This window comes from Cynoglossus semilaevis, chromosome W, assembly GCF_000523025.1.
Source record: "Cynoglossus semilaevis isolate Cse_v1.0 chromosome W, Cse_v1.0, whole genome shotgun sequence".
Classification (NCBI taxonomy): Eukaryota; Metazoa; Chordata; class Actinopteri; order Pleuronectiformes; family Cynoglossidae; genus Cynoglossus; species Cynoglossus semilaevis.
In genome coordinates, this window is record NC_024327.1 from 136,974 (window position 1) to 153,038 (window position 16,065).

General features: G+C 40.0%; 1 protein-coding gene across 1 annotated transcript; it reads right to left on the minus strand.

Annotated features, from left to right (window-relative positions):
* Positions 1-1,009: 1,009 nt before the first annotated feature.
* On the minus strand, positions 1,010-4,075 carry LOC103396869 (reticulon-4 receptor-like). The gene is made up of 2 exons (XM_017042718.2): positions 3,946-4,075; positions 1,010-2,391 (listed from the first exon to the last, which is right to left on the minus strand). Exons 1-2 carry the CDS (start codon positions 4,073-4,075, stop codon positions 1,010-1,012), a joined length of 1,512 nt encoding a protein of 503 aa, XP_016898207.2.
* Positions 4,076-16,065: the final 11,990 nt, after the last annotated feature.

A 16,065-nucleotide genomic window follows, 5' to 3' on the forward strand; every position in this document is an offset into this window, starting at 1 on the left:
GATTCATTAATTTCATTCAATATGTACTTTATTAATGCATTAAAATACATTTGTAACCCTTTAAAACCATCCTGTAAACTGCACTGTAGTAAATTAACAGGATGTTTGGACAAATACAAGGAAAGGCAGTTCGTTTTTTGGTAAGTTCCTTATCAATCTGCCTATGGTTTGGCAATTGGAAACGACTTTTTTCATGGGGAATAAATAAAGTAAGACAGTGTTCACAGTTGGTTACTTTGTTAGTTCAGTTTTACTATTATACTCAAATTCTATATTTCGTTTTTGTATATCTTGCAAAAGTATTACATAAAATCAACATGAGCTACAAAATAGGAACTTTTATTCATATTATGTTCATACTTGTACACAAGTTCCTTCAAAATCTCAATGAACAAACCATTAGCATTCTTTTGTCCCACCCATTTACCCTCTCTGTCATGAAAATACAACTCAAACTGGGGGAAGTAAAACATTTGCTTTTACAAACATAAAAAACATAAATGCATCACTGAATAAATAACAGTGGGCAGAGGGTTGGGGGGGGGGTCGTTTCTCCTTTCCAAACAGACCCAACATTCTTCGTTTGCACTTTGTCTGTGCTTTGTTTTTTTTAAACTTTTGTCTTTGTGTTTTGTCTTTTTTCATTTACTCAGCATCCCGTCAAAGCAGTAAAAGCATAGGGGAGAGAAAAAAGGGAGGGGTCTCCAAAATGTAGCTTAGACACAGTACAACTACATAGTTGTACATAGACATATGTACAAGTACATAGAGAACAAACAATTGTGGGCACCAATTCATTATATACATTGGATCTGTAGTGTTCTGTAAAGACATCAATTTTGTTAAATGTACTGTAACATTGTCATGATTGTTTCTCCTCACCCATGACGGGTCATTGAGACTCCCTGCTTCTTAGTCTCTGCCCGATGTAGATGTCACTGCATCTTCTGTATCATTGTCATGAGCATCAACAATCGTGAGTCCTTTGTTGAGAATGAGATCAGCAGTTCTAAGACATGACTAGAGAAATCCAGATCATTGGAATGAAAAGAATGTAAGGACCTTGCAAAGTAGTAGCCTGGCTTTTGTTGCATTGGGTGTCCAATTTTGGCTTTTTGGAACACTTCTTTTTCTTTTTGTTTGATGCTGTTGATGATTCCAGATTGTCTACAAGATCAGGGTTTGGGTTTTCCAAATACTCATCCAGATTGTTGGATAAGGTTCCAAGCGGTCCATCATTCTGCTTGCTCTGGGTCTCATTTTTTGTTCTTTCGGGATCTTTATATTTAGTCTTTGACATGTTCTCCTTCTCCTTGAGGGGGTTCTTGGTGATTTGGCGACTCTTGCCTGACAGAATAGAGGACTTGTCATTGTCGCCAAGACAACATCTCGGAATAGTTTCCCCCATTGGATTTTCGGTAGAATGGAATTTGCCAGACTGGGTCTTAGCATTAAATAGCCTGGTCTGGATTTGAGGCATTTCCACACACCCCTCCAGGTCATCACTTTTTAGACGTTTCAAGTCCTTACCTGCCAGGAACTCTGGGACTTCACACTCGAGCTCAGAGCTGGAACCTTTGAACCGTTTAAACCAGTCCCACAAGGTGCTCGCTCGGCAGTCACAGATCCATTGGTTACCATTCAAACGCAAGTATTGGAGAGATGCCAGTGGTTCCATTACCTCCCCTGACAAGACTGTAAGATTGTTGAAGAAAAGGAACAGAGATTTCAGCTTTCCAAGATCACTGAAAGCTCGTGGTTGGACATAGAATACTCGATTCTCATGTAGTAATAGGCGGTCCAAATTGATTAATCCACGAAACATGTTGTTAGTGACAATCTTGATTTTGTTGTTGTGCAGGTAGAGATAAGTGAGGTTGGCTAGGTCCACAAAAGTGTCGTCATGCAGTGTTAAAATGTGATTGTCCTGCAGGTAAAGGTACTGTAGGGAGAACATTCCTCGGAAAACTCCGATGGGCAGCTCTGATAGACCACATCGGTGCAGATGGAGAGTGTGCAGCTTGGTCAACCCCCTGAAGGCTGTGGGGCTGATGGTGCGGAGGTTGCTGTTGTCTCCAATGTCCAATTCCTCTAGCTTTTCCAAGCCATAGAAGGCCCCAGCCTCAATGTAGCTGATGTTATTGGAGTACAGCCACAGAACTGTTAGGTTGTGACAAGAGCTGAAGCTGGTGGACCTGACCACTGTGAGCTTGTTGCTTTGAAGGAATATTCTCTGGCTCCGCACAGGGATCTCAGTAGGAAATGAAAACAGTCCTTGTTGTTGGCAGGCCACTGTGGGCCTGGGCTCACTGTTGCACACACACTTTGCAGGGCAGCTGTCAGTTTGAGGCACAAGGTTCAGCCACATAACCAGAAACAGGAGTCGTCCTCCTGGAGAAACAGAGGGAAAGGACAATCTGTTAAGGAATAATAAATGTAAAAAGTAAATGTCACGTCCTATAAAAAACACAAACAAATGTGTGAAAATCTACCAGATGTGTTGAGTCACGACCAAATGTTATGTAATGTGGGCAGACATCATTAAATAAAATTCCATTAAAAACACTCCTTGCTCTCACCACTCAATAGTGGTGACATAACTAATGATGTTGCAGGCTGCATTAGGATGAACTATAGCAGAGGGGTGGTGAATTCTTCTACAAGTTTGCATCCAAGTTTAAAATAAGCTATATTTTACATTTACTAACACAATTATTCTCCTTCTCAACTGCAATGGCTGGGCTTAGTTTAATGGCGAGCATCAGTACCAACCAGTCAGACTGTAAGATTATGTGAATCCTTTGCCATTGTCTAAGAGAGAATGGAGATATTCCACTCAAGGCCAAATATATTTCTTAGTAGTATGAAGCATTTCCGAGTGTGTGCATGGACATGAAGAATAAGTTGTACATACAGGAACAAAAAAATTCCTTGTAGATTAGGATGACAAAGGACGACAAAACACACAAAAGACAAACCTCAGCATTTGGGACAGTGTTAAATTTATCTTTCGATACTCTACGACTTGCACAAATACATCTAGCACTGTATGGCTAGCTAAAACCAAGTGTTCATTTTCATGACAAATCTACTTTCAATTTACAGTACAGTTTAGGAATAAAATTACAAATGATCCAAATTTCTTCAAGCAAAATCTGGATTTTTCATTGCTCTGGCTAGTTCTGTGCCCCAACTTTGGAAACCACTTAGGTTAGAGAAAGTAATTAAGGCTGAGTGATGTGTTCTATTTTTTTTTATGTTGTTGACAGGACTCATAATATCTCAAAAAATTCAAATTCAAATTGTTCCTAGGCTCAATTGTCCATTTTCTTGAGATTTAATTCTATTTACTTGACTAATTTACTCTCCCGTCAAAACAAATCTCTAAAGTTATATTTAATAAAAGCAGAATAGTCTAGGTGCATAATCATATTAAGCATTAAGTTCTGCCTGCTAAAGTTCTTCACAGACGTGGGTGCAGACAGCTTTGTCTCATTTCTGTGTCTGTATCCCTTAACAAGATTCCAAGCTTATTTGCATGCGTGTCTGATTAGTTTGCATATCTGAGCAAACTCTTCTTTGTGTAATTGTGAAAGCACAAGAGGCATGATGGGATAGACAGACTCGCTATAGACAGTGTGGAAAACTCACTGTGGCCTCGGTCTGAAGAGGTGGGAATAGTGCGGAGACAGCTAACATGACAGTGTCAGCCGCACCACCCAGAGTGAAAGTGATGGTTCTGTCACAGATAAATCCCAGTTGTTTTCCTTTTCTGAAACCATGATATTGTATGTTAAGACATTCTACATGTAAAAATGTTAATGACAAAAATATTTTGTTTTACGTATTTAAATAGCTGCATCCGTGTATCACTATCGCTTTACTACAATTCCCAATGCGGCATGCCCCACCGGATCACGTGCACGCTGTAATCGATACCCGTACCCATCTGAAAGCGGCGCCTCGACCAGTCTACATTTCGCGTCGCACCACCCCGCCCCGGACTTTCTCGGACAGCGGTGGATTCTGGGACGCCTGGAATTCCTGAAGGCCTCCGACATTTGCCGACCTCCATGCAAGTTACGGGCTTTTACCATATTTGGGGTACCGAACACATGATTTGTGTCACATGATTTGTGCCCTCTAACCCCTTATACACCCAGTCACTCTTCCTTGGTCTGCATCCAGGAGGAGAGCTGCTGACAAATTAGTGCTAGTTTCACAACACGTCGTGGCAAAGCAGCTATCAGATAAAGACTGGCGTAAAGAGCTGGTGGTGGCAAGTTGTCACGGTGCCACTGCGTTATCTGAGCAATGTGTTGGCTGAGCTATATCCCAGCATCCTTTACTTCTGAGCCACAAGATCAGAAGAGGGGATTATCTCTGCAGCAAATGGCAGCCACCCATCATTATTGTCCTACCTTGCAAAAAAAAAGTAATGGAAAGAAAAGAAAAAGGATTTTAACATATGCATGTTTGAAGATTGACAAGACTTCCTGCTTTGCTGGCTGGCTAATGAGTCATTCTAGCCCTGGAGAAAAACAATCTGGTATTTTTAAACTGCTTCCTTCAGCTGTTCCCTGGAGGCCCAGCTTGTAGGCTCTGGGTGAATTTTAATATGAATGCTACTTCTACTGTTTGTGCTAATGGAGCAGATATGTCTGCATAATACAAGAGTATTACAGAGCTTTTAATAGCATCCGTAGTCTGTTCATGCCCTACTGATTAAAACTTAGTGAGTATGAGTATTTGAAAAGCACAAGAGGAATTTATTTTATTACAAGAAAATATAGACTTAATAAAAAAAAAAATCTGCAACCTTACAAAACATCGTCATCAATCATAAATCAATCACAAATTGCTTCCTCAGACTTCTTCTGTGAGTTATTGCAACCGTCGTGACTCATACAGAGTAGACGCCTACGCTTTGGTCAAGCTCAGTTCATCTGTAAGGTAATCTTATAACAGGAAATGTATTCTTTTATGCCCTACTTGAACTGCACTGCAAAGTAAGCAGCAACTATATTGTAGTTTTCCAAAGTACTCCGCAATCAAATAGAAATACTGGGCAGTATAGAGTAATATTCTCGTATTCATTTTCAAACATTGTACAATAACCTACAATGTGCACAAGTACTGTTTATAGACATGTGAATTTCATTTTGTTTATCCAAAAACTCCTGCAAATACTTTTCTTCTATAGCGATTACAAATGTAGATCCCTTTTTCCTAATGTTAAGCATGTAACAGCATTTTGTGTTTACCAGTTGACAGTTTTCTACAAAAACATTGTTTAAAAACAAAAACTCAATAAACTGTGTCTATAGTATCGCAGTATATCAACATATATTGTGTTGCCCCTGTATCGTCATATGTATCGTATCTCCAAATTCTTGCCAATACACACCCTTAATAATTAAGATAAGTTAACATTCTTGTTGGTATATTTCTTCCGCATAAAGACAAATAACAGCAGGTAGATGTGTTTCTATGTATGTGACTAATTCAAATTATGGAAAAAATATGCGGGTGAACAACTCAAATTTTAGCATCATATAGTCAGCAGATTTTAGTCATTACTGTGCATTTTAATGGTGGATCGTATAACGTTGAGAGTCCCAAAGCCTTCAGTCCATTGCAATCAATTTGGAAACTGTCAGTCAGCTTGTCAGACCATATGGTCTGATTTTCTCTGCTTTTGTTTAGTCGGTTGCCATTTCTAGTGGTGACAGTTTCCACTTGTATCTGATTTCTGCAAGAATTTCGGAATTCGTCTGTTGGGGCTTTGGCTGATTTATCTAGGAGAAGACTTGTGAGTTTAATGTCAGAACCAAACATTTTATATTCATCAGACTGCAAGATAGAGAAGAGTGATTTGTTACTGTGGACAACATGCTGTTACTGCTTCAGATTTCAGTGGCGCCAACGCGCTTTTACTACTCCATCCAAACTGTGACATTGCAATAGATGATACAACTGCTTATCCATATCCATATCCAAAAAAAAAAAAGGTGATGCCAGAGAAGATCAGGAAATCTAAATGGGACTCAGCATCTGTAGTAATTGAGTCAACAGTTTTTTTTCTTTGCGGTATGAACCACAGCTTTTAGAGATCTCACCGTGCGTGTACATTTTTGCAGTCTGCCTTGTGATCAGATTGATTTGGTTCCTTAACAATATTACATTGCAATAATATCCATGTTCTACTTGGGGGCCACTGCAAAACACCTAAACATTTGTCTACTGTATGGACTTTTTCTGACATTCTGCTGAATAACCTGTGACTCCTGCCACTTCTTTAGTTTATTACCCATGGCTTGGTGTGAAGTCTTTCTTCACACTCACTGTGAGAAAGTAGTTAGTGTGAACAGATAGACAGGTCAATGTCAACAACATATCACTTTGTTGGAATACATACATCTTAAACTAGGTGGTGAAAGTAGTTATTGAGTCGTTTTCTTTTTTTCACTAATAATCAATAAACCTTCCAGTGGACTCACCACCCGCAGGAAGGTTTAGGGGGGTTGGTACGGTGCAGTGTGATTTGGGTGGCGACTGCTGCCCCCGCGACCCGGTAACGGATAAGCGGATGAAAATGGATGGATGGATGGATAATAATCAATAATGAGAGAAAAACTTTTCTGGTGTACTTACAGAGTATGTAGCAATTATTTCTCTTCCTCTCTGTGTGTGTGTCTCTCTCTCCTAACCCTTGTGTGTGTGTGTGTGCGTGCGTATGTGTGCATGCGCATGTTCCTGTACTGCATGACTTGTGCCAGCTTTTCCTCATATTCATTAATACTCATATTCTGGGACAAGATGAAAATCATTGCAAGGACAAATGGTGTGTACAAAAATGGGAAGGACCGCACAAGGGTTAAAGCAGTTGTTCTCGAAGAAGTGGTCCCAAGAAGGAATTCTGGCATTAATACCAGGTGGTCTCATCTCAGCTTATTAAAATTACTACAAAATTTCAATATCTTCTTCATTTTTGCCCCAGTGGGGAAACTGCATGTTGGTAAATGTGATTCAATAAGTGTTTGAAACAGTTCGCTGCATTTTGGAGGTGACTGGTTTGGGGTGACTTGACAATAGTCCTTTCCATAGAAGGGCACACACATAGGGATTTGTACCATAATTTGTCCCCATGATAGTGATCTATTCCTCTACCCCTTGTTTATTGTTTACAAAATGAAATTAAGCAAAGATACCCAAGGATATGTATCCTGTACGATAGCATGATATTTACTTAGAAAATAAGAAGATTCCTGTTCACTTTAACTCCCATATCTTCTTTTTTCTCTCTTTCTACTGCATTTACATTTAGTTATGAAGCTCTATGTAGATTCAACTCGGGACAAATTCTCTTCTAATCCGCTCTCATAAGGAAGCAACGTCACGCCTTTCTTTGTCTGCTGTTGGCTGTGAGAGCTGCTATTTTTTGTGCCGCATCACCTGAGCAACCATCAGCTTGCAGCAGGGATTTCAATCATTCTGCTGAGTTTGTAAACCTCCTCCCAGCACAGCCACCCACCACCGTCTTACTAATTTAACGTCGACGTGAGCATACGCTCTTTCAAGCTTCCTCATAGACCCCCATCATGGGCCGGCAATTAAAGTTCTGCATAATTTGAAATTTGAGCATGAAAGACACATTCCTGGGGAAAACATATGTTTATTCACAGGTCATAAGACAACATGTGTTCACGTCTACACCTATTTGCAGAGAAAAAAAAAGCATCTTGGAAACAGATGAGGGAATCATAGAGCTGTTGTACCTTCACCGGTTTAAGTGTGTCTATAAATAACAGCTGTAAAATAACTACAGTGGTTAACAACTGCCCATGATTGGTCTTTCACTTTTGTTGTCTGTATCTACGGTTAGCTGCCTCTGGTTCTGTGACTGTTCTGGGCAACTAACCACTTTCTGATGAATGTTTTATATTACAAAAACAAAAGAAGTAAAACAATGTGCCCGTGCTTCAGTGAACAGTACTAGGATAAAATGGAACATGAAATTGGGAGGTTTTGTATTATGTGAAGTTAAAGAAATGTTAGGCACATATATTTGCCTCTATTTATTTGTTTGGTTTTACATTCATAATTTCAGTGGAGCAGGAAGTTGATCCCAGTAGGACCGTTCAAATTCTGCACACACACATTCATACCTATGGGTTATTCAGAGTAAACAATATTAATTCCTTCTTTTTCCCACAATGAAGGAATTAACAGTGTGAGTCTTTGCTCTTCACACAGACTGCCACTGGAGGCACCATTAAGTATGTGGTTCATCTGGGACTCGAACCCAGGACCCTTCTGCATGTAAGGCAGGTGTGTAAAGCAGGCGTGATAACTGTACAGATCCATGGTGATATCCCATGGATCCACGCACTACAGTAGCCTGAATGCTGTCCCTGGGTGGGCTCAAAGTAGCAATATCTTGGTTTGCAGAACAAAGCTGTAAATGATTGGCTACAGAGATGTGACCTCATCCCTGATCTGTATGGTTTTGATACACAGAATCAAACAGAGAAATTATACAAACTCCAAACAGAAAGATCAGTTACTACCAGCGTTCCTTTTTGTTTGTTCAGTTATAATTTAATAAAAAAAATACGAAGACAAAATCTAAATAAATTATATTAGGCTACGTGACATGACACTCTGAAGTAAACCACCCCTGTAGCAGAGTAGCATGTAGTATCCACCTTACCCCATGTACAAGCTGGCCTAAGATAAAGGCTCAATTAGCAGTGGGTGCAAAGACCTTGACTCCATCTCCAGTGACTGAGCTCATGGCTATTTTATGACTAGTGAGAGAAGTCCTTTAATCTCACCCTTGGAGTATCTGACATTGGCTCTGACCACAACGGGTTCATTAGCAGTTAAAAATGCATTTCTGCTGTTATCGGAGCAATTAAAGGACAACAACAACATCAAGGGCTGAGGCACTGAACTTTACGACATCTAATTTACCATCCTGCACCAATTACATGAGCAAAATCTCTGACAATGTCCTTACAATAAATTAAATAGAGTTGTAAAAGGATTGAAAAGGAGATTAATAATGGGGTCTTTGGAAGAAAATAATTATGCTTACGATTAATCGTGATTGTAATTAATCATGTCTAATTGAGATCAATTATTGAAAAAGTCCTAAATACACTGCAAGTAGATGTATGTTTCACATCTGTTTTTATTTGTGACTATCAGATTATTAGTGTGGAAAATTTAGCTTCATACAGCTATTGGTGGCATTGGTGGATTTTAGTCATTTTTTATGCATTCTGATGGCTTGAAAAACCATCAGAACTATTCACAAAGTTTTAAAAGTTTCTTTTAAAACTTTGTGAATATTAATTAGTCTACTGTCCTCAACATTCCATTTGACAATTGTGTCATTCGGCTTGTCAGTTGTTGACTTGCTAACTGCCCTTTTAGGCTGGTGTGACTTGAAGTTAAAGCCCCCAGAAACATATGCTGGCAGTTGAGATAATTTTTATTGTATGAACCCGCTTAAGCCTAAAAGATTCTTTCCTGAAATCTTTGCAAAATCACAAAATGTTTATTGATTGCGTATTAGAGCAACAACAAGTGGATTGATGTTGGAGATATATGGTATATGCAGGGAGTGCAGAATTATTAGGCAAATGAGTATTTTGACCACATCATCCTCTTTATGCACGTTGTCTTACTCCAAGCTGTATAGGCTCGAAAGCCCACTACCAATTAAGCATATCAGGTGATGTGCATCTCTGTAATGAGAAGGGGTGTGGTCTAATGACATCAACACCCTATATCAGGTGTGCATAATTATTAGGCAACTTCCTTTCCTTTGGCAAAATGGGTCAGAAGAGGGACTTGACAGGCTCAGAAAAGTCAAAAATAGTGAGATATCTTGCAGAGGGATGCAGCACTCTTAAAATTGCCAAGCTTCTGAAGCGTGATCATCGAACAATCAAGCGTTTCATTCAAAATAGTCAACAGGGTCGCAAGAAGCGTGTGGAAAAACCAAGGCGCAAAATAACTGCCCATGAACTGAGAAAAGTCAAGAGTGCAGCTGCCAAGATGCCACTTGCCACCAGTTTTGCCATATTTCAGAGCTGCAACATCACTGGAGTGCCCAAAAGCACAAGGTGTGCAATACTCAGAGACATGGCCAAGGTAAGAAAGGCTGAAAAACGACCACCACTGAACAAGACACAAGCTGAAACGTCAAGACTGGGCCAAGAAATATCTCAAGACTGATTTTTCTAAGGTTTTATGGACTGATGAAATGAGAGTGAGTCTTGATGGGCCAGATGGATGGGCCCATGGCTGGATCGGTAAAGGGCAGAGAGCTCCAGTCCGACTCAGACGCCAGCAAGGTGGAGGTGGGGTACTGGTATGGGCTGGTATCATCAAAGATGAGCTTGTGGGGCCTTTTCGGGTTGAGGATGGAGTCAAGCTCAACTCCCAGTCCTACTGCCAGTTTCTGGAAGACACCTTCTTCAAGCAGTGGTACAGGAAGAAGTCCGCATCCTTCAAGAAAAACATGATTTTCATGCAGGACAATGCTCCATCACACGCATCCAAGTACTCCACAGCGTGGCTGGCAAGAAAGGGCCTAAAAGAAGAAAAACTAATGACATGGCCTCCTTGTTCACCTGATCTGAACCCCATAGAGAACCTGTGGTCCCTCATCAAATGTGAGATTTACAAGGAGGGAAAACAGTACACCTCTCTGAACAGTGTCTGGGAGGCTGTGGTTGCTGCTGCACGCAATGTTGATCGTGAACAGATCAAAACACTGACAGAATCCATGGATGGCAGGCTTTTGAGTGTCCTTGCAAAGAAAGGTGGCTATATTGGTCACTGATTTGTTTTTGAATGTCAGAAATGTATATTTATGAATGTTGAGCTGTTATATTGGTTTCCCTGGTGAAAATAAATAATTGAAATGGGTATATATTTGTTTTTTGTTAAGTTGCCTAATAATTATGCACAGTAATAGTCACCTGCACACACAGATATCCTCCTAAAATAGCTAAAACTAAAAAAGCCCCACTCCAAATCCCAAAAATATTCAGCTTTGATATTAATGAGTCTTTTGGGTTCATTAAGAACATGGTTGTTGTTCAATAAAAAAATGAATCCTCAAAAATACAGTGCAAAAATGCATTAGTGTGAGCCTCCTGTAATGGCTTTAATTAGTCAGAAACAAAACTGATTCTCTTTCAAAGTGGATATGGATTCAATACAGTAATATAGAAAGAAAAACACACCACAATGTGAAGATGAATGAGAGCAAAAGAGAACCGAGCTCTCTGTCACGTGACAAATGAAACGAATCTGCGAGAACGAAGCGAAAGATTAGTTCACAGAGTGATTCATTCATAGTGAATGATTAGTTCACAGCGAAAGATTAGTTCACAGCGAAAGATTAGTTCACAGAGAGTGATTCGTTATAAGATTGAATATAAACACATCTTTCACATGACTCGAGAATCATGAGTCACGAATCTTTCAAATGACTCAGGAGTCACGAGTCATATGAAAGATTTGTTCATTTTGAATGAATCACTCGCGAACGACACATCACTACCAGTCAGTAATAAAAAGCGTATCACATACTCCAGAAGTATATCACTTACTGCTCTGCTAAAATAACATAATTAGTGTTGCTTTGCTCAGGGATGACTCTGTTGAGGGAAGTTGTTTTCACGTCGGATGAAAACCATGTAGGAACTTTTCACCAAAACCAGCTGATTCTGTACTCTGCAATTTTTTATCACGATAAACTAGACTTGTCTTGGGGTTCTCTGGAATTTAGTGGTAACAACTGTGACCGTCAAACTGTTGAAATTTTTAATCTGATTAACCTGTGAGTTTAGCTGTGGATTATTAATGACTAAATGTGATCGTAGTTAATCACAATTATTCTGGATAAATCCATCCATCCATCCATCCATTTTCATCCTCTTATCCGTTATCGGGTTGCAGGGGCAGCATTCGCCACCCAAATCACATTGCCGTACCAACCCCCCTAAACCTTCCAGCAGGTGGTGAGTCCACTGGAAGGTACCAACCGCCCTAACCGGGATTCAAACTTGCCCAGGAGGTGAACCCTGGGGTTCCACACCAATGACAGAAACATTGCCTCTGGGCCAAAGCGCCACTCTGGATAAATCAATGTTCCAAAATATAAAAACACTTTTTCTGTATATTGCTTGAACAGAAAGACAAATGACAGCAAGTAGACGTTTGTGTCCAATCCAAATGTTGGAATTATTCATATAGAAAATTGCAAAGAAAATTGCAAAAGTATGGTTATCTTTGTGGAGTTGGTAGATTTTATTCTGATCTGACAATAGTATTTTAATTGCTTGAATGAAATGAACCCTTGGTCCTGTAGGCCGTGAGAATAATAAAATTGTATTGATTTTGCATGAGAGCAACGATAAATGAATGGACAATGGAATTATTTGACTCTCTGTTCATGCGTAAAAATATGTTAAAAATTTGAATGTGACTATTACCACAAAAGTAATGCTGTGATTAACGTGTTCATTTTGACAGCCCTAATAACAACACTTAGACATGGTGGACAACCTCAGGCACATTAATGTAATCAACCCCCAATAGAATCAGTAAACGTGGCTACTTTCATAAAGACGGTGCATAATGTCCATGCCAGTAAATGATATCTGTTCTATCCACTCATCTTCAATAAAGTTTCCAGTCTCCAGTCTCTCCATTTGCTGAGCAATGTTTGGCTTCATTGGTGATGAAGTGGAGTGCTCTTACACTGGAGGCTGTTTATGGTTTCTAATGCATGATGCTATAGCTTTTGAAATAAAGGTCTCGATTAGGACATTGTGTAAGGGAAGACTCTATTGAAAGATATACTGTGATACCACAAGTTACCTCTAACAATATCTGAACATTTACGTCTCATCACTTTTTAATGGATCAGTGATACTATATTAAATACGGCCACCACAAGGATCTGTAGCCTCAGAGATACCGTACAGTCCTCAAGCACAGTAACTCCAAATACCTATATGGTATTCCAACAGCAATGGCACCATGAACAAAAGCAGGAGAATTAAACTACTGGCTTTAACTGTATTACAAAAAAAACAAAAAACAAAAAAAAAAACAACAACACAACACAACAGGTCCGTGTGTAGATATCCATTTTCAACTTTTTGGACAAGGCATGAAAACTATATGCAGTTATCTGTATATGCAGGGGACTAATCCTGGAGCAATGCCAGCAACCAATGGCCATGGCAACAGGCCATCACAAGTTAATTACACCAACACTAACATCCATCCATCCATCCATTTTCATCCGCTTATCCGTTACCGGGTCGCGGGGACAGCAGTCGCCACCCAAATCACATTGCACCGTACCAACCCCCCAAACCTTCCTGCGGGTGGTGAGTCCACTGGAAGGTATTAACCGCCCTAACCGGGATTCGAACTTGTCCAGGAGGTGAACCCTGGGGTTCCACACCAATGACAGAGACATTGCCTCTGGGCCAAAGCGCCGCCCAACACTAACATTCACACCTATAATAAAGTCAGAGTGACTGGTCAAACCTAATGCATTTTCCTATATTTTTGGACTGTAGGATGAAGCCAAAGAACCTGGAGTAACCCCAAACACAAGTGGAGAACATAAAACTTGATGCAGTGACCATCAGTTACTGAGCCACTAGGCTTGAACTGGTGATCTTCTTGCTGAAGGGCAAGATCAATACCCACTCTGGGGTGTAATAATTCCACTGGGTTAACCTTGTCTCGATAACAGAGTAGTTTTTTACCTTGACATGTTTTGATAGTCAGTTGACGTCTTGGACAAGCCACCCGGCAGCCAGAGGCGTAGTAATCTTGCCAAAATTGGCAGGGCTTTGTGAAAACAGCTCATCAGGAAACGCAGACGCAGCTTACTATTGAAACATCAAGGTAAAACTGGTTGTCTGAACGTCAGGAATATAACCGCTCTCTCAGCATGTTGCTCAAGATCTAATCTTTTCAACAATTAAATCATTCTGCGATCAAAATAGCTGGATGCTAAAGAAATACTTTTGTTATTTCTTGATGTCACTACTTTACATTCTTTAACCTTGTAGAAAGTGAACAAGGACCTTGATCAATGGAAAAGTTGCTGTTGAAACAGGTTAGGTCCAAACGATTTTACATTCACCTGTGTTTTGTTACATTTTTATTAAGATCTCAACTGTTTACATATCCACCTTGAAACCTTATATGAATGCATGCAAACAAAATTTTGCAGCGTTGTTTCTTTACAAAGACAGCGCAGAATACAGAATACAAGTGGCTGAGCGCACAAATCCCTGACTCCTTCTTCAACTGCATACTGAAATGTTTTTCAGCAAAACTCCCCCCACCCAAAAAAACCCTGGGACACCCGTTCACCCACTGTTGTGGCCTGTGGCAAAACAGTACTGTGTGAATGTGTCATAGAAGCACTGTAAAAATATAAGCAGTATTATATATCTTACAGTACTCGATTGAATTTGAAAGTTGATTGTTTCAAAGCTGTCACGCCAAACCCAGGGGGTTCATGGTTTAAATCCTACTAAATTGCATTATTTTGGAGTCTCCTCTGGGTAATGTATGGTAACCAATGATGGCATGGTGGTAAATACTTCTAGCTAAGGGTCTTTCTAAAGGAAGTTTGCATGTTTCTCGTCTCATCTCCAAGGTAGATTTGTGATTGAAAATTGGTGATTATGGCAGTGATTCCCAACCACGTGCAAGTGTGCTGTGAGAGATCAGGTGAACCACGAAACATTTCTCAAATTTCACTGGTCTGAAAACTATTTTTCTTTTATGGCCAAATAGTTGTCATGGTTTGTCTGTGAGACAGTTACAGGCAGCATGATTAAATACTCAGATTAAAGGGTGAGACTATTGAAGAAGATCTTGTATTTTTTTCTTCAATTTCTGTCATTATATTAGCGTTGTGTTCAACTAAACAGGCCTAAACAGGTAAATTGAAGCTAGAGGACCATAATATTTTCTTGACACATGCTTTTCATGCCATTCTTGTTTCAAGTAATTTAATAATTAATAATTTACTAGGAGTGGCGCTTTGGCCCAGAGGCAACTCCCCCCACCCAAAAAAACCCTGGGACACCCGTTCACCCACTGTTGTGGCCTGTGGCAAAACAGTACTGTGTGAATGTGTCATAGAAGCACTGTAAAAATATAAGCAGTATTATATATCTTACAGTACTCGATTGAATTTGAAAGTTGATTGTTTCAAAGCTGTCACGCCAAACCCAGGGGGTTCATGGTTTAAATCCTACTAAATTGCATTATTTTGGAGTCTCCTCTGGGTAATGTATGGTAACCAATGATGGCATGGTGGTAAATACTTCTAGCTAAGGGTCTTTCTAAAGGAAGTTTGCATGTTTCTCGTCTCATCTCCAAGGTAGATTTGTGATTGAAAATTGGTGATTATGGCAGTGATTCCCAACCACGTGCAAGTGTGCTGTGAGAGATCAGGTGAACCACGAAACATTTCTCAAATTTCACTGGTCTGAAAACTATTTTTCTTTTATGGCCAAATAGTTGTCATGGTTTGTCTGTGAGACAGTTACAGGCAGCATGATTAAATACTCAGATTAAAGGGTGAGACTATTGAAGAAGATCTTGTATTTTTTTCTTCAATTTCTGTCATTATATTAGCGTTGTGTTCAACTAAACAGGCCTAAACAGGTAAATTGAAGCTAGAGGACCATAATATTTTCTTGACACATGCTTTTCATGCCATTCTTGTTTCAAGTAATTTAATAATTAATAATTTACTAGGAGTGGCGCTTTGGCCCAGAGGCAATGTCTCTGTCATTGTTGTGGAACCCCAGGGTTCACCTCTTGGGCAAGTTCGAATCCCGGTTAGGGCGGTTGGTACCTTCCAGTGGACTCACCACCTGCAGGAAGGTTTTGGGGGGGTTGGTATGGTGCAGTGTGATTTGGGTGGCGACTGCTGCCCCCGCGACCCGGTAACGGATAAGCGGATGAAAATGGATGGATGGATGGATAATTTAC

Coding starts and splice junctions, on each gene's coding strand:
- LOC103396869 (XM_017042718.2), bottom strand. CDS start 4,075: ATGGAGGTCGGCAAATGTCGGAGGCCTTCAGGAATTCCAGGCGTCCCA. Junction 2,392..3,945: donor GAGGCGCCGCTTTCAGATGG/GTACGGGTATCG, acceptor CTGTTTCTCCAG/GAGGACGACTCCTGTTTCTG.